At 40.7% G+C, this 22,160-nt stretch overlaps 1 protein-coding gene across 2 annotated transcripts in view; it reads left to right on the plus strand.

The window, feature by feature from the left end:
* lama5 (laminin, alpha 5) overlaps nucleotides 1–22,160 on the plus strand; it is a 120,474-nt gene that overhangs the window by 72,645 nt on the left and 25,669 nt on the right. The window contains exons 9-39 of one of the 2 annotated variants that reach the window (XM_044351374.1): nucleotides 157–247; nucleotides 339–473; nucleotides 578–640; nucleotides 1,266–1,406; nucleotides 2,648–2,785; nucleotides 3,918–4,052; nucleotides 4,584–4,718; nucleotides 5,039–5,176; nucleotides 6,010–6,062; nucleotides 6,568–6,667; nucleotides 6,774–6,826; nucleotides 7,260–7,365; nucleotides 7,513–7,612; nucleotides 8,763–8,919; nucleotides 10,625–10,754; nucleotides 11,077–11,219; nucleotides 11,413–11,516; nucleotides 11,771–11,924; nucleotides 12,014–12,177; nucleotides 13,009–13,117; nucleotides 13,316–13,413; nucleotides 13,522–13,735; nucleotides 14,431–14,557; nucleotides 14,671–14,810; nucleotides 15,651–15,766; nucleotides 15,928–16,139; nucleotides 16,308–16,509; nucleotides 17,882–18,026; nucleotides 18,145–18,285; nucleotides 19,008–19,169; nucleotides 21,921–22,028. In XM_044351374.1, the coding sequence (XP_044207309.1) occupies nucleotides 157–247; nucleotides 339–473; nucleotides 578–640; nucleotides 1,266–1,406; nucleotides 2,648–2,785; nucleotides 3,918–4,052; nucleotides 4,584–4,718; nucleotides 5,039–5,176; nucleotides 6,010–6,062; nucleotides 6,568–6,667; nucleotides 6,774–6,826; nucleotides 7,260–7,365; nucleotides 7,513–7,612; nucleotides 8,763–8,919; nucleotides 10,625–10,754; nucleotides 11,077–11,219; nucleotides 11,413–11,516; nucleotides 11,771–11,924; nucleotides 12,014–12,177; nucleotides 13,009–13,117; nucleotides 13,316–13,413; nucleotides 13,522–13,735; nucleotides 14,431–14,557; nucleotides 14,671–14,810; nucleotides 15,651–15,766; nucleotides 15,928–16,139; nucleotides 16,308–16,509; nucleotides 17,882–18,026; nucleotides 18,145–18,285; nucleotides 19,008–19,169; nucleotides 21,921–22,028 (4,014 nt within the window). Of the gene's footprint in view, nucleotides 1–156; nucleotides 248–338; nucleotides 474–577; nucleotides 641–1,265; nucleotides 1,407–2,647; nucleotides 2,786–3,917; nucleotides 4,053–4,583; nucleotides 4,719–5,038; nucleotides 5,177–6,009; nucleotides 6,063–6,567; nucleotides 6,668–6,773; nucleotides 6,827–7,259; nucleotides 7,366–7,512; nucleotides 7,613–8,762; nucleotides 8,920–10,045; nucleotides 10,185–10,624; nucleotides 10,755–11,076; nucleotides 11,220–11,412; nucleotides 11,517–11,770; nucleotides 11,925–12,013; nucleotides 12,178–13,008; nucleotides 13,118–13,315; nucleotides 13,414–13,521; nucleotides 13,736–14,430; nucleotides 14,558–14,670; nucleotides 14,811–15,650; nucleotides 15,767–15,927; nucleotides 16,140–16,307; nucleotides 16,510–17,881; nucleotides 18,027–18,144; nucleotides 18,286–19,007; nucleotides 19,170–21,920; nucleotides 22,029–22,160 lie in introns of both variants that reach the window. The other variant, XM_044351373.1, reaches the window with a different exon arrangement.

The following is a 22,160-nucleotide window of genomic DNA, read 5'->3' on the forward strand; positions in this document are numbered from 1 at the left end:
ACACTTTTGGACATCTTAATGGTTATTAATGAACAAGAGGAACGATTACAGCAAGAAAACCTGTTTCAATGTTCATTTTGGCTCCTGACTGTTATTTTAAGACTCGTAAAATTGTGAACTTTTCCTTGAACTGTAACGGAAACGTCTCCGTTTCAGCATCACACCACTGGAATCAACTGTGAGCGCTGCATCCCGACCTACTACAGGTCACCTGACCACTCCATCGACTCCCCATTGGCCTGCTCACGTGAGTGACAGCTGTCCATCAAATAACATGTTCAAACAGGCGTAAATCCATCATTGATATTATTATATAACCTCCGTCTGTCTTCCTGCAGCCTGCGACTGTCAGTCAGAGTTTACAGACGGTACCTGTGAGGATCTGACCGGTCGCTGTCTCTGCAAACCAAACTACACCGGGGAGAACTGTGAATCCTGCGCCAGCGGCTTCATCAACTTCCCCGACTGTTACCGTGAGTTACACCGACAGAAAACAGTTTGATCTCCAAAGAGCTTAAACAGAACTAATTTTTTTCTCCGGTTTCTAATCTGTCTTCCATCTTTTTCTTTCCATCAGCCATCCCCACGTATCCCACCAATAATAACAACGGCGAGGCCAAACCAGCAGGAGAGATCATCAGTAAGTCTTTAAACTTTATCTCACTTTCCTGCTTTAGAGTCCTTTACTTCTTATTTTATGTATTTTTGTGTGATATATTATTGTTGCTGCTGGATCCCGTCCAAGCAGCATAAAGCTTTTGGCTCTCGTATCTCATATCTAAACCTGTAAAAAGTATTTAAGAGTAAGTGTCACAAGGAAGAGGTTCAGTTTAGAGAAAAGATTCAACTTTACAAAGAACATTTGATTGCAATAAAACAAAATCAAATGAAAGAAATGGAAAAAACTCCCCAAAAAAACAGGGAACCTGACCTTGACTCAAATGTTTCATGTGTATTTTCTCATGTTCTCCTCTCACTTGTTCAGTCAGACGTTTGGAGGAGTTTTGGGAAAATTCAGTATGGTGAGAATCTCGCTGGAATGTGATAAGCTGGACAGAAAACACTGTTCGGCCTCACAGATACGTGTTAGTGTATTCTACAGAAACACCTGCTGCGGCTGCTCCTATCAGCCTGTTTGTGTGTTTGGTTTACTGACGGGACTTTTGGAAAGCACGTCCTGTTTTGTTTTGCTTTTTTCTCTCTATCAGTAATTGATTATTGCCGAATCATCTAATGCAACAAACGTGTTAATATTCTCTCTCCAGACTGTGAGTGCAGTGCAGCGGGTACCGTGGATAACTCCTGCAGACCGGATCCCCGGACTCGAACCTGTGTCTGTAAACTGGGTTTCACTGGTGACCACTGTGACACCTGCGCTCCGGGTTTCTATGGACTCAACTGTCAGGGTGAGAGATGGATTCATAGACTTAAGCGCTTTACAGTTTTTGCCTCTCATTCACCCGCTCACTAACACACTCGCACACCGATGGCGGCGGAGCTGCCTTGCAAGTCACCGGTGAGACCATCAGGAGCAACTTTAGGTTCAGCATCTTGCTCAAGGACACTTTGACACATGGACGGGAGGAGCCGCTTTTGAGTGGCACAGAATACAGACAGCAGAGCATTTTATTGTACTAGAGAAGAAGAAGAAGGAAACAGGATTGTGATGTGTTCATCACATTTCAAACTAGCTTATAACAGATTTGCTTCTATTTTAATCAGTGCAGCAAGCTTTACACATGTTAACTGCAATCTGAAGGATTTATATTTACGCTTTAAGTCTGTTTTCATATGTTTTACTTGTGTAACTGCAGTGATTGTGTGTTGGGCTCTGAGCGCTGCCAAAACGCAGGTGACCTACATGCAATACTGTACCTGAACGCATCCCGTGAGACACAGACGGCAGACTGAAGACGCTGCTGCTTTTGCTACGCAGGCTGTTTTAGGACTCAAAGTCCATGATGAAGCACATGTCACTTTTCATCCTAAACAGCAGCCAGGTTTAATGACTTTACATTATGTTAGCATGTTAGCACCGGCTAAAGAAGTATGAATCCTCCAGTGTGCTCTAATTGAAGAGTGTGTTCAAATTACCAGACTGCAGAATTTGCCGCTATTTTGGTGTTAAGATTGATGGATTGTGGCCCATTTGTTTCTTTACACACACACACACACACACACACACACACACACACACACACACACACACACACACACACACACACACACACACACACACACACACACAGACAAAATACAAATACACAACCAGAGCCAGGAATCCCAGACGCTTTATTTATCAGTTTGTTTTCTTTATCCAGTGTTAGTTTGCCACCCAGGAGTAACTTCACACACACACACACACACACACACACACACACACACACACACACACACACACTCCTGAGTAAACAGCATTCCACCAAGCTGTGTTAATCATGTACACATTCCCATCTGTGTGACTGGTTAACACACACACACACACACACACACACACACACACACACACACACACATACACACACAATCAACTCTAAAATACTTTGAATAAATCAAATGTATAAACAAACATATTATTTATCGCTCTGTATTGTTGCTGTTTTGTTTATCTTACTCTGTGTGTGTGTGTGTGTGTGTGTGTCTCCAGCTTGTCAGTGTTCAGGTCCCGGCTGTCTGGATGGGTCATGTGACGCATTGACGGGTCACAGCGTGTGTCGAAGTGGTTTCCAAGGTTACCAGTGCGACCAGTGTGCACCGGGCTACTTCAACTACCCGCTCTGCCAACGTGAGTCACTGGTGGAAACTCTCTCTGTCTATTTACCCCCCATCTGGAGACTTTTCCACTGTAAAAAAAAACCAAACAGACATGTATTTTAATCTGGTATAATCTATTGTGGCTCTATATATAGAGAGATCCAGGCTCTGTCTATGTCATCTGTTTGTCAGACAAGTACTTCAGTTACTTAATATCTACTTAAGACTGTATTTACATCTGGTATTAGACTCCGCCTGCCGAATTAGCTTATTGAAATACACAGTGCAAGTTAGGAGTGGCTGATTTGAAGGTGACACATCATGAATTTATCAGCTGTCAACAGATGTTTTTCTGCTGTTTATACTGCGGTTGCTACGCCTTTCACATCTCATCTGTGTAAGTGAATTTATGGCAATGCTGCAAATCAAGGAGGAGGACTTTATTAATGTTTTTTATATTGATGAGATGATTGATTTGTCAGGTATTTAGTTAACTGGTTTAGCCAAAGAAAGACTAACCTGTCTGCCAGGTAGGGTGAGTAATTTCAAAGGTCACAGGAGCAAACGCAGTACAAACACAGATGACTCGACAAAGACCGAACTGAAAACTGGACTATAAATACACAGGCTGTGATTGCAAACTAAACACAGGTGAGGGAAAACTAGACACAGGTAATCAAACACAGGAAGTGAAGGTGATAAGACACAAGGAGAAAAATTTTTCAAAATAAAGCAGGAACTAAAATAAACAAGACAACCAGACAACATAAATGCAACACTGAAAACTCAAGAGAACAAAATACACAAAGAGTCCAAAAATAACAGATAAAGTCCAGGCAGGACGTGATACTGTCAGGTTTTCATCCATTAAGCTCTATATCTCGACATTGTAATGTAAAATTTCATTTTTACTCATATTACACAATCCGAGCATCAAGATAACGAGAACTCTTATTAAAACCAGCTGAATTACAGAACCATGTTATCAGATGTCCTGATAACACCAGCTGGAAACGGGGCACCAGTCTCAAATAAAAACCAGTAGAGCCACTTATAAAAACAGACCATACTCTATTAAAAACTGACTGTAAAATGTAAGTACAGAGATGAATCAGTTGTGAGTAGATATCTGTAACATTACTCTCTCTCTTCTCTCTCTGCAGTGTGTGGTTGCAGCTCGCTCGGCTCTCTGCCTGAAGGCTGCGACGCGTCCGGTCGCTGTCTGTGTAAACCAGAGTTTCAAGGTCCTCGATGTGAACAGTGCAGATCTGGATTCCACTCCTACCCCAACTGTCAAGGTATGCACGCACACACACACAAACATAAACCAAATCCACACATACCGTAATGAAAATAGAGAATTTTAATATCCCGTTAGACTGAGCGCATGTGGACTCGCACATGGAAGCACTTAACTTTAACGCACCTTCTTATGAAGTGTTATATTGCCTCGTTAAATTTTATGATTCTTTATTGAGGTTCGAGCTTTGTGGCGTGAAGTAGAATGAGTCAGTAAGAAAGAGGATATACTTTAGTCAGAGGAGCGTTTTTAGGATAAAAATGTGGGACAAGCTGGTTAGACAGCTGCACAACTGGAAGGAAATTTCATTCAAAGCCAAAATATGGAAATAAAATTGTCAAATTGAAACTTCTTTTTCCATTGCTGAGACATTCAAACACTCAAAACTAAAAAAAACAATTTGACGACTCATCCGTACCTAAATATCAACTTGTATTTCTAACCATTGATTCACATTTTCTTTTATTTTTTAAATTGCTTGTTTTTTTTTTTTGTTTTTCTAACATGTCTCCCTTCCTGTTTTTCCCAGTGTGCACCTGTGATCCTCGCACCGCACTGGAGGCCAGCTGCACCGCATCAGGTCACTGCCACTGCCGGCCCAATTACAGCGGAGCGTCATGTGACCAGTGTGCACCCGGTTACTACGGTTACCCGAGCTGCACGCGTAAGTCGCCGACCGACCTTCAGTGTGATGCCTTAAACTCCCATCTCTGTCTCAGCCTTGTGTGTTTACACTCGTGGACAAAATAACGGAAACGCTTTGTAATGTTTGGAAAGGTCATATGATTGCCAGACTTCCTTTGAAGCCAGTACTTAATGTTTACCAGCAGTCAGATAATTATGTGTCAGTGTTGTAATGTCTTTTTTGGTGAGGTATTTTTGTCATTTTGTCCACCTTGTGTATTCAGATTGACATATAAAAAGATATATTGATACTAAATCAATCTGTTGATCGACTAATGATAAATAACCCTTTTTTTCCAGCCTGCCAGTGCTCTCCAGAAGGCTCCCGCTACACCAGCTGCGACCAGGTGACGGGACAATGTGTGTGTCTGTCCAATGTGGTGGGACTGAGGTGTGACAGCTGTGCACACGGCTCTTACGGCTTCCCCAACTGCCAAGGTAATAACACACACACACACACACACACACACACACACACGTACGCAGAGTAAAGACAGGCGGATTCTGCCTAACGTAATGGAAGTGAGGTGTGACAGCTGCAGTTAATCACACACACACACAACGCATGTTTAAAGTGAATATGATTATGATTATAAGCATGTTTAGAAAGTATAAATGTTTTTGAAGGCAGAAGTAATGTCTCTGGTTAATGCTGCTTTCACACAATGTTCAGAACAGGAAAACCTCCCGTTATTCCGACTTTGGAATGTTCATGCATTATTCCAAGATAGTTGCTCCCATTTCAAGCCTTAAGTAGCTTAAATTAGGTAGTTTTGTTTTGTGTTTGTTGGAGTTTTTTGAACAAGTGAAACCAGATACAAACAAACAGTGTATGCATCTTTTAGATGAGCTGGATTGATTGTATTATTGGATTTTAGTTTGTCAGTTTGTCAACACTTCTGTAGTTCTATAGTATTGTCTTATATGATTATACAGCCGATACATATTGTCACTTACATCCAAAATAAAATGGGAGCAGGTAACAGCAGCTTTATGTAATTAATGAATAAAGAAAGCTACAAACAACTAGTATATCTGACATTATGCTAATTGTTGCTATTTATCAGCTACACATCTAACAACAATAGTTATTCATGATATACATAAGATATACAGTACATAGCACAATACACCACCAAATATGTTTATTCAGCCAGTCAGTTTAACCAAAACTTAAGTCAGGAAACAGCAAATGTGTCCAAACTCATTAATACATCTACAAAGCAACTGAGTCATGAACAACTATCGTTTTTTCTTTTTATCATTGGCAGCTGGTACCTGCCATCCTGCCGGCTCTGTTCAGTATGTGGTGCCGCCTCCAGTGGTGAGTTTTTGTTTGTTTGAACTGTGTGTGGTAAAAATTTCCGAAACAAATTTATGATACAAACTAATAGTATAGTATAGTAACTCAAAATGATGCCAACAGAAAGAGCTGAATCAAGTATTTTGTATCCAATTCGCAATTTAGCTGTAACAGAATACATTTTATATTGTTTGATTTTTACACATTCAGTATTTTTACCTTAAAACATCATTGCATTTCCTTCACACAAACAGTCCACAGCTATTCATGGTATAAGAGTTGATGTGAATATAAAATTACAAAAAAAAATTGAAGCATTTTGTCTCTTTTAAAGATATTATAATTCTATAGTTTTACAATTCAGTCATATCATGTTGCTGTTAAAATGTCTTGAGTGTTTCATAGTGTTTTCTGTAAATGCTGCACATACAGAATTTAGGAATGTTTCCTGTAGCACAGTAATATCCATTATACTGACAGTAGGAATTGACTTGTTGGTTTATTTTCCTGTCGATCTTCCTCTCAGGGTCAATGTGAGTGCCGTCGGCATGTTGAAGGCCCGGCCTGCGACACATGTAAACCTCTGTACTGGAACCTCTCCCCCGACACTCCTGATGGATGCTCCAGTAAGATACACAACAAACACACATCAAACATACGTCCAACTGTTTATAATGCAGTAAACGGAGCATATAAATTAACTATTGTTCATGTGTCTGCTTTCTTCTTCAGACTGTGAGTGTAACATCGCAGGGACTGTTAGCGGTGTCGCAGAGTGTGCACAGGTGAGCAAGTTAAACCTGCACTCCTTCCTCTGACTAATACCGCACTTCCTGTCTATATTTAGACTTTTAAAGATGTGTTTTTTCCTCAGTATTAATACTGTCGTCCCATCCTGTGGAAGTGAATATGCTGTGATGCAGCTAACATATTGATATTTACGCTTAAAGACAGAAATTCACATCTAGGATTGATGGTTGTGTCCTCTTTCTGTGTGTGTAAAACAAATCAAGTATGAGGTTGCATTATGGGATGATACACATGCTGTTGCTGTTAGAGTTTGGTGTTGAAACTTTGGTAATTTTGTCTCAATTTTCAATGCTTTGTGATTAATACCAGAATAAAAAGCCTTAAAGATCAGTCTCCATGTGACAGTGCAGGTTCAACAGGTTATCTTCCTGTCATAATACTTAATAATGTCTTTCTTGTTTGTGACAGGAAACTGGTCAATGTCACTGTAAACCCAATGCTTGCAGTGGAACCTGCTCTACCTGTAAAGATGGCTACTACAACCTGCAGGAACAAAACTACTTCGGCTGCCAGGGTGAGTGTTAGTTTAGAAAGTGAATAAAAACTTTAAAGTAATTGTTTGGTTTCCCTTTACAACAAAAGCTTGGATGCTTCAATGCTGCCATGTTATATTCGTTAATTGTACTTTAAATGTGTGTGTGTGTGTGTGTTGTGTGTCCAGGTTGCCAGTGTGACATCGGGGGTTCAGCAGGTCAGGCATGTGGAGAGAGGAACGGCCGTTGTCGCTGCAGACCCAACATTGAGGGACCGAAGTGTAATCTGTGAGTTTAACAGCAGCTAAACAGACCTGAAAGGAATTTATTTTATTATTATTAATTTTATTTGTATTTTTTGTTTAATTGCATTAAATAATAAGATGATTAAGGTCAAGTCAGCTAACATCACGATGATTAGTGGCCCAGTGATAATCAAGACTACATTTCCCAGAGTCCCAGTTACCTTATATCACAAAAAAAGATGCTGCTTCTTGAATATATTTACATTTTTGGGTTTTACCAGAGGATAAACATGTAGAAAAGTTGTTTTTGTTTATTTATTTGGGTTTTTTTTTTTGGTTTTTTTTGTTTCCTTCCCCTTTCTGGTGATGGATGATAAATGATACAGAGATATATACAGTGTAATACTGTAGGAATTCAGTAAATCATCAAATTATATACAAATAAAAAGCGCAAAAAATTAACCGTAATAGTTTGCATCTGAAAAGGAAATATCTTACCTCATATTGTTAACTTTATTTAGATTAAAATGTAAAATGTATAGGGTTAGGGTTAAGGTTAGGGTTAAGGTTAGGGCTAGGGTTAAGGTTAGGGGTATGGTTATGGTTAGGGTTATGGTTAGGGTTAAGATTAGGGTTAAGGTTAGGGCTAGGGTTAAGGTTATGGTTAGGGTTAGGGTTAAGGTTATGGCTAGGGTTAAGGTTAGGGTTAAGGTTATGGTTAAGGTTAAGATTAGGGTTAAGGTTAGGGTTATGGTTAGGGCTAGGGTTATGGTTAGGGTTAGGGTTAAGGTTAGGGCTAGGGTTGAGGTTATGGTTAGGGTTAAGGTTAGGGTTAAGGTTAGGGTTATGGTTAGGGTTAGGGTTAAGGTTAGGGCTAGGGTTGAGGTTATGGTTAGGGTTAAGGTTAAGATTAGGGTTATGGTTAGGGTTAAGGTTAGGGTTATGGTTAGGGTTAAGGTTAGGGTTAAGATTAGGGTTAAGGTTAGGGTTATGGTTAGGGCTAGGGTTAAGGTTATGGTTAGGGTTATGGTTAGGGTTAGGGTCATAATATATCTGAAGCATTATCAGTAAATAAATAAAGACATTTTATCAAAGAGAAACATCTCACACCTGTTAGAGACCTCTTGACATTTAATCCAGACCAGGATGTTTCCGCATTAAATCTCCTACTTTCTAAATCACTTTGTCTGCAGACCTCGTCCGGATCATTACTTCCCAGACCTTCATCATCTGAAGTTTGAGATCGAGGAGGGAACCATGCTGGACGGCAGACCGGTGAGATTTGGCTACAACCGTCTGGAGTTCCCAGACTTCAGCTGGAGAGGTTACGCTCAGATGTCTCCCATCCAGGTAGGAACTTAACCTTTCACCTTTGACCTTTTCCATTAGTCCACACAGTATCGATCTTGCACCAACACTTATAGGTTAATAAAATGGATTAAAGATAAAGATACAGATTTTTTGTGTCTACTATTGTACTTTACTAATGTGACTATTTATGTAGAATTGATAAATAATTATAGACTCAATTTAAATCTCCAGATGTTTATATTTCTTGTCATCTCACAGAATTGTCTCACAGCAGAAAAACATTAATATATTTCATTTACAATAACAGTATATGTGAATTATTCTGAATTATTTACTCTGCATTGTAAACAGAGACATTATTATTACTGTGGCCCGTCATTTATGCTCCTCCTGCATGAAATAGACAGATTGCTTCATGGTTGAATGTTGCATGCATCATTTAAAGGGATATTTCTCTTTAGTAAAACTACATTTCAGCACAAATACATCTGTAGGATTTATATTACTACTCTTCTGTGGATGTAGTTGGAAGACAGATTCTACTTGTCTAGAAATTGTTCTGAAATTAATTTTGTTTTGTCTGTTAATGATATTAAAACTTTAAAATAGATCTTTTTGGGGGGAAATAGTGTTGAATGTTGACCTCTATAGATGTGTGTGTGCTGAAAAGTGGAAATCCAAAGATAAATATTTTGGGGTTATTAGGCTGAAAGTGAATCTTTTAAGTGGAAATGTGGGTTTTCTGGTTTGCTTTTGGTGGTGGAGGTGATGGTGTTTTGCTTTTGGCTTAGTTTCTCTTTCTGTGTCGGTGTTGTCCTCCCGCTCTCCTTCATGTATTCTCTCTCTTCTTCACATCTCTCTCCCCCCTGACTCTCTCCTCTTCTTTTCACACCCCTTCATCCTTCTTTTTCTCTCCTTAACCCTCTATACCTCCTCTTATGTTTCAACTTATCATTCCTCCCACTTCCTGTAATACTTCGCTCTTTTTTCCTTCACCTCCCTTCTCCTCTCCTCCATCCTCCTGCTTCCTAATACATACATCCTACATCCTGTCTTTCTCTCATCCCTCTTCCTCTTCATCATCCCCTCTCCTCTTTCCTGTTACTCTGTCTTTTATCCCTTTTCCCCTCCTGCTTTCCGTCTCGCCCGCCGGTCCTTTTGGCAGTCCAAGGTGTTTGTGTCGGTGTCTGTCAGCTCTCCAGACCTCTTCCATGTGGTGCTTCGCTATGCCAACTGGGGGGGTTCGGATGTTCTGGGCAGGGTGGCGGTCATAGAGGACGGCTGGAACTACTACTGTCGTAACTGTAAGTGCTGGACGGGGGACATAAAAATCTTTCTGGCCTTCTATCGCTTATTCCAGGATTGGAATAGGAATGGACGAACTGTCCTACTTCTTCTGAGTGGAAATCTTCTTTCTTCTCCTCTTTGTATTCCTGTACGTTATCCCCTCGCTGCTGTATCTTATCTGTCAGATGAGACAGATGATGCAGGGATGTGTGTGTGTGTGGTGGTTGGTGGCTTTAAACGGCTCTCGGTGGCGTCTCTGCTCTCATTCAGCAACTTCAGGGCCACAGATCAGTTCAGGGATTTGAGACTAAGGATTTTTGTTCTATTCTCTACACTCTCCTCCCCACTTCTCTCCTTTTTCCTCCTTACTTCATTTACTTTCTCACTTCTTTCCTTTCATCCTCCCCTGTCTCGATCTCCTCTTCCATCTCCTCTTCTGGTCTCGACCCTCTTGTAGACCGCAGTGAAGCTTCAGGTTTATCTGAACGAGGTAGACGTCTATCTGACTCGTTTCATCCTCAGATATGTAAACTCTGAGGGCGCCACCTCCAACGGTAAAATAACAGCCTATCAGGTCAACCGCAGAGGTAGGTCTCCACCAATCACAGGTTTACCAGTGTGAGAGTTTTTGACTGTGGGAGGAGATGAACGTGTGAGTGTTTGTGTTTCTTTTGTCTGAAGTTTTGTCTAATCTATGCTTTTTTTATGATTTTATTAAACATTAGTATTTCTCTTCAAATATTTAGATATATTTTCATGCTGTTAATTCATGTTCCTTTGCACAATTTTCATATTTTCTCTCCTCAAATGCATCTATAGTATTAACCCTCTTCTCCGTGGCGATAGCATTTTCAGTTTTAATATCTAACATCATACATTTCTGATGTGTGTGTGTGTTTGTTTTTTAAGGTTCAGAACAGTCCAAACAAATCGTCTTTGCTCCCAGTACGGAGCCGACCTTCGTCAACGTTCCTCAGAACACCTTCGCGGAGCCCTTCGTCCTGAACCCGGGAACCTGGACTGTGGTTATAGAGGCTGAAGGAATCCTGCTGGTGAGACACACACACACACACACACACTCACACACACACTACACATCTGTTTATACTGTACATGCATACAAACTGTGTGCAGGTAACAGGTGACATAAAGCCTGAAAAATACATGTTTTGTCGATATAATGACCAAAATGGATGTAATTTGTGCTCTGAAACTGCCATAAACATACATTCTGTCTTTCTTCAGGATTACCTGGTCCTGCTGCCCAGTGCCTACTATGAAGCTCCCATCCTGCAGATCAAAGTCACAGAGCCCTGCACCTACAGCTCTGTGCCTGACACCAGCCAGAAGTAAATATACATATAAATATATTTCTGTTAAATCAACTTATCATTTAGTTGAAGAAGATCACCGTCCATTAGCAGATTAAAAATGTCTCTACCGTGCCCTCAATGTAATGCTTTTTCTCTTTATGACAAACAGTCCTATAACGTTGTCGGACTCATGATGGACACATGCTTATAAAAAAACAAACAAAAAAGGTTAATGGTTTGACTGGTCTGTCTGTCCTCTCTAAGCTGTCTCTTTCTCTGTGTCTGTGTAGCTGTCTGATGTACAGGTATCTGTCTCTGGACTCCTTCCCCTCCATCTCTGCCAATGACGCCAGCTGCCGCAACGACAACCACCTGCCGCGCCCCTGCCAGACCGAGAGGGTCACCCCACGCCATCCTGACATGGCCGTCTGCAGCGGCTACGATGTAAGAGCGTTAGAAAATGCACTCTATTGGTTTTTGAGAGAATGAACAGAGCAGAAGTTTAATAAATATACTTCCCATTTTTGCTGCAGATCAGCGTCGAGCTGCGAGCACGTCTGTCGGCACCAGGCGATTACGCTCTGGTCGTGGAATATTCCAGCGAGGAAGAATTGCCACAAACTCTGTCTGTTGCCGTCAACATGCCGGGAGCACGGAGTCATCAACACCGCGTCATCCTCACGCACTGCAAATACAGGTAGGAGGAAGATGTGTCCTGAGATTCAGAGTCTTTCCATAAAATTACACTTATTTACAGATCTCATGAATAAATGCAGAAATCCTGAGACAAAATTAGAGAAAGATGTTTATCATACTTTCTATTGTTGTCGAATTTACTGTCCTATTTTTATTAATTATTTTTTAAATGAATAAATCCAAGCCATTAGAGCCATCAGCTCTGTTTTGGGGGGAAAAAACACTTATTTCCACCAATTTTACTGCTTCTAGTTATGATGGTTATGACCTGCAGGTTTTTTATTAGTGACAAATTGTATTATATGAAATCAGATGAGGAAAGAAACTTTGTCATTTAATGATAGAAAGAAAGAATAACTCACCAAGGCACAAACTAACTGCTGAGAAAAAACATTCATCATTTCATTAAATGTAACCTAGTTGAAGATACTGAAATAGTAAAGTAAAAAACACGAAAATTAAAAACGTTTTATAACATCTGTGTTACCTCACATCACAATGTAAAACAGACGTAAAAAAAAAAAAAACCTTCTCAACACGCTTTCAGGCATCATTTTACATCTCTGTTGTTTTTAAATGAGACCAGAGTGAGACATGATGTAATATAATTGCTGAAAATGAAGACACACTATAGAAATGTGATGATGATGAGTTGACAGGAGGATGTAACTCCGTCCCCCTTCAGTGTGTATCATCCAGTAATGTGTGGACTCAGCTGCTTCACAGTTCACTGTTACTGTCTTTGCTTTATTAAGGATGTCAACAACTCTCAATCACTGTGTGTGTGTGTGTGTGTGTGTGTGTGTGTGTGTGTGTGTGTGTGTATGTATAGCTTCCTGTGTCGAGTCGTGGCCATCGACGGACAGAACAGAGTGGCGTTGTTCTCTCTCCCCACTGACACTGAGATCCAGCTCACCTCCGACCGCGCCAGCTTCTTCCTGGTAAAAAAAAAAAAATTCCAACCGAGTCACATGATCGACTCAAACGAGTGTAGCGGTCACATGATGAGCTCGCTTTAGATCCTTTGTGAACAGTTTTCAAGTGTTATTGTTTGCGAAGTCATCTTATTTTTTTTGCATTTGTCTCCCTTAAAACATAATAAACTTTACATGCGTGTTTCTTCTTCTTGTTGTCTTCAGCATAAAGTCTACCTGGTGCCTAAAGAGCAGTTCACCATGGAGTATGTTGAACCTAAAGTCCACTGCATCAGCACTCACGGACAGTTCTCACCTGACAGGTGGAGTAACAGCAGATATCTGTGCACACTTTAAACGTTCTACATAAATATTCAAACAGTATGCTTGATTAAAAAAACCTTCTCGACCCTCCTTCCTTCTCTCTTTAGTTCCTCCTGTGTCCCCTCGCGCTTCCAAATCCCGTCAGAATCTCTGGTCCTGAAGGAAGGCCAGAGCTCCTCCATGCGGGAGTCCGTCCTGGCCTCTCCTGCCGCAGCTCCTCCTCTGCTCCTCCACCAGAGCGATGAACCGGTGTGGACGGGAGGACACCGACCTCCTCACGGAGCAGATAACAGCGACCACGTCAGGCTGGACTCAGTGCAGGTACAGACGCTGATGGAGGATGAGTTAGTTAGTTTACTTCATGATATTTTTGATTATTTGTATTTTATGCCACATTTCAAACAGAAATGTAGTTTTTTTTAAAGTTACTTCATAAATGAGACTATTACAGGCAAAACTGATGATCATTGATCATTAAATTATGATGCATTACCATAGATTAATCCATCCAAAAGAATATAAAGTATATGAAGTTGTTAGAATGAGGTGCAGCTGCAGTAAGTCCGATCCCAAAAGAACTACAGTACTTTTGACTGAATATGAAATCTGAACCAACGACAGGAAACGACCCCGACATGCAAGAGTTTATGGATATAAGGAGACAGATGTTAATGTCTGATAACCAGCAGGTTTTAATGCTCGGAAAGCTGAGAATTATAAAAAATGGACTATTGACAACTACAATCTGCACTGGTACTTAATATTCAACCATTTCCTCATCTGGTCTTATCTGGTAGTACGAGCAGCACAAGAGGAATAAGATCATTCCTTCATACTGAGCTTCAGTTACAGGAATAAGAAACAGATTTGTTTGCTCTAAAAGTACGACGGTTACGTTTTTAAATATTGTTTGGATTTACTGAAGTGCCTGACTGAAAATAGAGAAGCTCAACAACAAAAATCTGAATTATGGATATTTTTTAGCGACTAAAAATCACCACTTTCCTCTTATTCAGAATGCAGCGGTGTACTCGACCCGTGTCCACAGCCTGGGGCGTTACGTCTTCATCCTCCACTATCACCAGCCTTTCCACCCCTCCTATCCTGTGCAGGTTTACATCAACGGGGGACGGATCTGGCAGGGTAAGAGCACTTTAGGGTTACAGAAGGTTACAGAAGGTCTGTTGATTGAATATTTAAATAAAGATCATTCATAAACAGACTCACCTAGTGTTTCTTGTCACTTTCTGCATCAGGACACGCCAACGCCTCCTTCTGTCCTCACGCGTACGGCTGCCGTAACGTCCTGGTCTCTGAGAATCAGATCATTCTGGATGTGACTGACTACCAGGTCTTCCTCACAGTGCAGATACCTGCAGGCAAAACACTGTGGCTGGTGAGTTTAACCGCCCAATCTTAGCTCTCTCCTCTCTTTGTTTGTGTTTCTGTTTTCTACTCTATTGTGCTCTTCTTCTCGCTGTTTCATCGCCATACTTGTACCAAGATATTTTTAGGTTTTCATCTGTCTGAATTGAAAAATAAAGTGTTTTTTTTACAATCACTTCCACTATAAAAGCTCAACAGGTTGTGTAGTTTTTCCATTTCTCTGGTGTTATTTCTGCATTCAGGTCCTGAAGGGAAAACCCATGACAGTGCATTAGCATTAGCATTAGCATTAGCACTTACTCTGAAGTGTACAGTATACTTGTTTCAGCTCATTTTATACATTTAATTGGCATGTGAAGTCTTTGAATTGTGTCCAACACATTTTTTAAGATTTTTCTGTCCTACATGAGTATTTTAGAAAAACACAAAAAAGGAACGAGATAATACCAAAGTGAGAAAAACAAATAAATACATAAAAAAAATGTTAAAGAAAACATCCTCATTTCTAGACTTATATATGATGTAGTGTCTTGAAAATACTGTATATGAGAAATCCACCAAATACTTACATACATACGGGGTTTCGATCACTTTATTCTTTTAGAAATATTTATGTTAAATGAATACAACCTTGTTAAGAAATTACAGCAGATATTTCCATGCTGATGCTGTTTTCAGGAAGTAGAAGAACTCAGTTACACAAGTTGAATCTGAAATAAAAACTGACAGATTTTTTTCTAGTTGGAAGTTTGTATCCTGTTGTCTTTTACCGGCGTCCCTTCCTCTCTTCTTCTTCTTCTTCTTCTTCTTCTTCTCTTCTGGTTGTATCTGACGTTCTGTGTCTTTGCAGGATTACGTGCTGGTTGTTCCTGAGAACAGCTACAGCTCCAGCTACCTGAACGAAGAACCTCTGGATAAATCTTACGACTTCATCAGCAACTGCGGACAAAACAGCTTCTACATCAAGTCAGTATCATAGAAGCAGAGGAAGCTTTACGTAGAACTGACTATACAGCAACGTTTCTACAGATATCCTTCACTTTTATCGCAGCTATAATCTATATTATGTAAAATCTTGTTCTTCCACGTCTGTCTCATCTTTTCTCTCTCCTCTTTCATCCCTCCAGTCCTTCCACCGCCTCTCCGTTCTGCCTCAGCTCGGCTGTTTCTCTGTCGGCCTTCTTCAACAACGGGGCGATGCCCTGCGCCTGCCACGAGGTCGGAGCCGAGAGCGACACCTGCGAGCAGTTCGGCGGTCAGTGCCGCTGCAGGCCGCACGTCATCGGCCGAGACTGCTCCATGTGCGCCACGGGCTACTGGGGATTCCCCAACTGCAGACGTGAGTGTCTCATCGGATGCTTAAATGACAAATAAATACGTCTAATCACACTGATGCATGTAATCTTTGTCCTCATAAAGCAGTAAGTAGTCAACTTCTTAGTGAAGGAGGAAACTGTATTTCAGCTTTGATGGATATTGTATTAATTCCTCCTCGTCTCTCCTTCAGCCTGCGACTGTGGTACCAGGTTGTGTGAACCGGTGACCGGTGACTGTATCTGCCCTCCGAGGACTCTCCGTCCCGACTGCACCCAGTGTGAGCCCCAGACGTTCGGCTGTCACCCGGTGGTTGGGTGCGAGGTCTGCAACTGCTCTCGGCCCGGTATCACCAACCCCGATGTCAGCTGCGACACACTCAGCGGACAGTGCAGGTACGACAAGAGGAAACAAAGGACTTATTGATCGGCTCAAGCAGAAGCAGACCCACGTTCCCCTTCAAACATTAAAACTAAACTACTATTACTTTCTTCCCGTCACCGCCACCGCTGTGTGATAGATAACACAATTATTGGTTCAGCAAGCTCGACTCTCAAATGTCGAAACAGTTTCGAAATACTTTAAAATGGGAGTTCTTTTTTTTTTTTGGCTGTTTTGTCTCCTGACATGATTTTGGCTCTGACTCCTCCACTGGGATTGATTGCCTGTGTGTTCGGCCAGCTGTACTTGCCAACTCTTGTCTGTAGAAGCTGCAGGTTTTAAAACTTTTAAAGCTCTCAGTCAGTCAGCAACACAGCAGCTTTCTCTCCTCCTCTGTCGTTCTGTGTTTTACCTTTATAACATGAAGGTGGGCTCCGTTTGAGGCAGTTTTGCCATCTTGTGTCACTATGACCACACCGAACTATCTCTCACTTTGCTCTGACCGGAACAGACATCGGTTCTCTGCTACTAGCCGTCATTGACCTTTCTTCTTCTGATCATCAAACTGTAGTTTGACAGGGTCTTTAAAGGACAGCTTCACAAATGAACGCTGACACATGTTTTTCTTACTGTAATCTGTAATATGAAGCTTCAGCCATTCAAATTAATGAAATCAAGTTGATATCTTTTAAAATTACAGTCATTTTAGTATCAAATTCCCTCTTTGCGCTGCAGCTGAGACACCTGTGTCTGTGGAGACACAAAGAGGGAATCTGATACTAAAAAAGACTTTAACTGTCTTTTGATTACACTCTGCTCGGCCTCAGGAAGATGCTCTTTCTCCATTTGCAGATTTCATATTTCTATATTTCTCTCTATACATCTGTCTTCTCCTCCATCTGCCGACTTTTTTCCGTTTTTCCTGTCCTCCGCCTCTCTTTTGACCTCCTCTCTTCACGTCTGTCTGTCCATGTTTTGCCACGCTGTATGCATTAAGGCATTCAAAATATCTTGAATCGCTATCATTACCCATTTCTCTCTCTCTGTCTCTTTCACACGCACAGTCAAAGTGAAACACAAACACACACACATGGAGGAATGCATCAGCTCTGTCTGGACAAGACAAGGATGTAAAGCTGAAAGTATTTTCTCTGCCTAAAGGCTCTCAGCACACAGTTGCATATATGCTGTAGCCGGCAGTGCCTCCTTTTAACATGTCAAAATATTTCATTTATAGTTGATGATGGGAAGCAATAAAACTTTCATCTCCTGCAAGATTTAGATACTTTTGAGCACATAAAAAGAAGACGTGTACAGTATATTTGATCAATTGACCTTGAAAAGTGACTCTTAAAGTTGGATTAACAGTTGTTTATTGATTTCCAGATGTAGGAACAACATCGTCGGCCGTCAGTGCGACCGCTGCGCCCCTGGTTTCTATGGCTACCCCAACTGCAGGCCATGCGACTGCAACGAGGCGGGAACCAAAGAGGAAGTGTGCAACTCCTTCACGGGACAATGTCTCTGCAAGGTGGGACACACACACACACACACACACACACACACACACACACACACACACACTTCTGTCCTCCTGAACCCACTTTTGTGTTTTCTGACCCGCTGTGTGTGTGTTCTTTCACCCGTAGGAGAACGTCCAGGGTTCTCGCTGCGACCAGTGCAGAGTCGGTACGTTCCACTTGGACCCGACCAACCCGAAGGGCTGCACCAGCTGCTTCTGCTTCGGAGCGACGGACCGCTGTCGCAGCTCTGACAAAAGACGCACAGAGGTATCCATGATTGTTGGTTTTAAACTCTCTTCTATCATCCGCGGAGGTTTATCTTCTCACCTTTATACAGTCTGTGTTTCTCCAAAAAAAAACAACTCACATATTTCCAAAGGATTTTTTTGACATTGTTGGTCCAAATCTGGGAATTCTGCTGTTAGGTGTTGAACTTGTGTTAGTCATCCTGCTGCAGCATAGAGAGAAAGAGGCTGGACTGTCAAAAAATCATTATGTTTTACAAGATTTAAGATTGTGTCAACGTTATACTTCACATGTAGTTCCATGTTTAGACTCCCTAAAGATGCTAAAATATTGTTGCTACTAGGCCTGCAGCTAATGATAATTTTCATTATTGAATGTTTGAGGAATTTACGTTGATATAAAATGGAAAAAAAGCAGAAAATTCTCAAAATGAAGAAGCTTAAACAAGCAAATGTTTGTCATTTTTACTCTAAATGATTAATCGATTGTTAACATTGCTGATTACTACGTTGGTGATTATTTTCTGTTGATTGACTAATCATTAACTGACTGTTGAATTGTTTCAGCTCTATTTGTTACCAGTTAATATTATGAGTGGTGGTTAATACTCTTGTGGTGGTGTTGAACGTTTTGCCACATCTCTTAAATTCTTGCTAGTTATCACTGCAACATTTTCATCCAGAATGACTAAAGTTAATATATTCTAATAGTCGTGTCATGATGATGCCTTTTCTCTCCTGTAGATCATGAACATGGAGGGCTGGGTGTTGCTCGGAGCTGACAAACAGGAAGTACCGGTGATAGTGTATCCCGATCAGGACCTCGTAGAGGCCGACCTCAGCGATGTACCCGATGTCTACCAGGACCTCCACTGGCACGCACCGAAGACCTACCTGGGAGACAAGGTAAGTCATGTCTGCTGGCGGCCATGACGGTCACATTTTGACCCAAAGGTACAATGAAAATCTGAGGAATACTGAAGCAGTCATGAGCAAAATATGCAAATACCTGTATTTTTTTGGTGACGTTGCACCAAAAACAGAACAATAAAACATAAGAGCAAAGATGAGGAGACACAACGTGATGTATCAAAGCTTTTCTGATGTAACAATAACCAAAACTTCACTCTGATCTTGATGAAAATTACTCTCACTCGTCTAAACCAAACTTTTCACATCATCAAACCATGAAAATGTCATATTTGTGCTCTTGTGCTCAACACATAATGGTTAAAAATATGTGAGAACAAGCTGCATGAACTGAAGTGAAGTTATCTTTCCTGTCTTTAATTTAAGCAAGATCTTTATGGGAGGATTGTTGCTCTTCAGAGGCCGCGTTCAGCACATAGATGAGATATTTCCATCAACCTCAGTTGTAGTAAAAACGGGTTGCATGACCAGGAAAACTAGATTTGTCTTTTGCTAAAAGTTTCTAAGCTCTAAGTGGCTCTTTGCCTTTATCATGGTGGTTAGTTTGTTTATCTGATGGATCTGTATTTACTCAGGAAAGACTCACTGAGGATGTTACTTATGAATGTCAAAGCTGCTGGTGATGAGGGTGAAGACGAGGGGGGGTGTTTCTGCAGAGACAGGTGAAGATGAAAAATAAAAAGACGGACAACACGGTTCAGTTTGACAAAGCTTGGATTGATGGTGCAGCTTTAATTTTCTGCTCACAGTTATAATATTTTTGGTCTTGAGGCGCTAAATGTGTCAAATGCACTGGACTCTATTAGAATAAGGAAAGACAGAAAATGTATGTATCTGTAAATCTGCACAACGATTCAACACCAAACTGCAGATAAGATGCATCGGGGGGCTGCAGTTAGTGCTGGTTTGTACCTCTCATGTTTTTATTACAGTTGAGTCACAAAGATAAGTTTCTGCTTGTCTGAGAGATGAATGAATCCCTTTTTTCAGAGATAATTTCACAGCTTTGAAGGCATTTCAAGAATCTTCAATCATATTTCTGTCCATTCGTATCAAAAATATTGTGTCGGCTATTTTCCATCAGGGTGGGAACGGTTAGAAATGTTGCAATTCTGCTACTGATGCAATATCTGACTGTCAGTAGCTACAATCAAAACAAGACTTTTTTATTCCTTATCTTCAGGATTATTTCTACAAAACCCTTCTTTTGGTTAAAGGAACAGTTCGATTTTAGGAAACAGGCTTATTCGCTGCCTTTAGAGTTAGATGAGAAGATTGATTCTCATTTGTCCATTAAATATGACGATACAACCAGGAAACGGTTGACTTAGTTTAGCATAAACTAGTCTGGACCAGCACATATATGTAAAAATAAAATGGCTGCATATATATAGTGCTTTACAATGTTTTTACTGTTGTTCACTCATCCATTCACACTCACATACCGATGGCAGCAACCTACCACTCAGGGTGCTGGTGCAACCAATTTGGGTTCAGTATTTTACCAAAGGACACTTCGAGGGATCAAACCGCCAACGCTCTGATTGGTGGACGACCCGCTCCACCTCCTGAGCCGCCACCGCCGCCGCCCCATATATGTAACCCCCCCCCCCCCGTAAAACCAGAATTGGACAGATTAAACAAACAATATATAACATGTTAGTTAGTGAGCTGTAGAGGTGTTGGTAGGTGGATTTTATAACCTTTAAACAGAGCCGGGCGAGCTGTTTCCTTCTGTTTCCATTTTTTTTATGTCAATTGTTGATTTATGTTTTTTATTCTAAGCTTCTGGCTCCAGGAGACAGTTTGACTCTCATTAAGAACACAAATAAATGTCAAACTAAACTATTATTATTAAACAAGCCAAACCTCTCAAATGTTAAATGTTGTCTAATCTCGAGCAGCTAAAATAAAAGAATTAGTCTAAAACTTACGAAATGATCATTTAAACAAGAAACTGTCTGATCAATCTAAGTAAAAAACGGTATAAATACAACTACATTGATTCTTTATGTTATGGACACATTTCAGTCAGGTTCAATACATTCGATAAAGCTCTAGTTCTCCAAATTTAGACTATTTTCTTGTTATTAGAAGTTTTCTTGCTTGTTTTGTGCAACACAAGAAAAATAGAGATGTGTTATTATATAAGAAAATAAATAAAATAATTGAAAATAAACAAATATCCCTAATAAATGTGTCTTCAAGCTGTGATTCAAACATAATGATCAAACATGAGAGATACAAACTAGGACTTGGTCACTACTACACATCACACAACACACACACACACACACACACACACACACACACACACATACATCACACACAGCGTATCCCGCTGATCATCGCTGATCCAGAGGCTCAGACGAGGTGTTTGGATACAGATCGGTGTCTCGTCTAGACGCATCAGTCTGATTTAAATCACAGAGTTATTTACGCTCTATAAACCCGGCTTCAGATGTCAGCCAGCTTTGCCCAAAACCTGCATGGTTACCATAGAAACAAAGGCATTTTATCTCTCACAGATAAAACAGAGAGGGCCTTGTATCATGTTCCTTCCAGACCGTACAGTCTGAATGTAATCCATTGTTGTCTTAAAGCTCTGTCTTGCTATGTTATGCTCTATTCAATTTATACTGTCTGTCTCAATTGCTGTTAATTCATGTATCTGGTATGTATGTGTCTTCATCTTCATATGTGCTAAAACTGCCCTGTTTCCCCCAGGTTTCATCCTATGGAGGTTATCTGAGGTATCGTCTCCACACTCAGGTCATGAGAGGTGATGTGTTGTCTCTGCCTGCAGAAGCCTCCAGGCCTGACATCATTCTCAAGGTACAAAACACACACACACACACACACACACACATGCATAGAAAGAAACACATGTTTACCACTTCAATGTAGTTTTACACCAAAACAACTGTAGAAAAACACACACACACACACCGATCTTTGTCATTATTA

This window comes from Thunnus albacares, chromosome 5, assembly GCF_914725855.1.
Source record: "Thunnus albacares chromosome 5, fThuAlb1.1, whole genome shotgun sequence".
NCBI lineage: Eukaryota > Metazoa > Chordata > Actinopteri > Scombriformes > Scombridae > Thunnus > Thunnus albacares.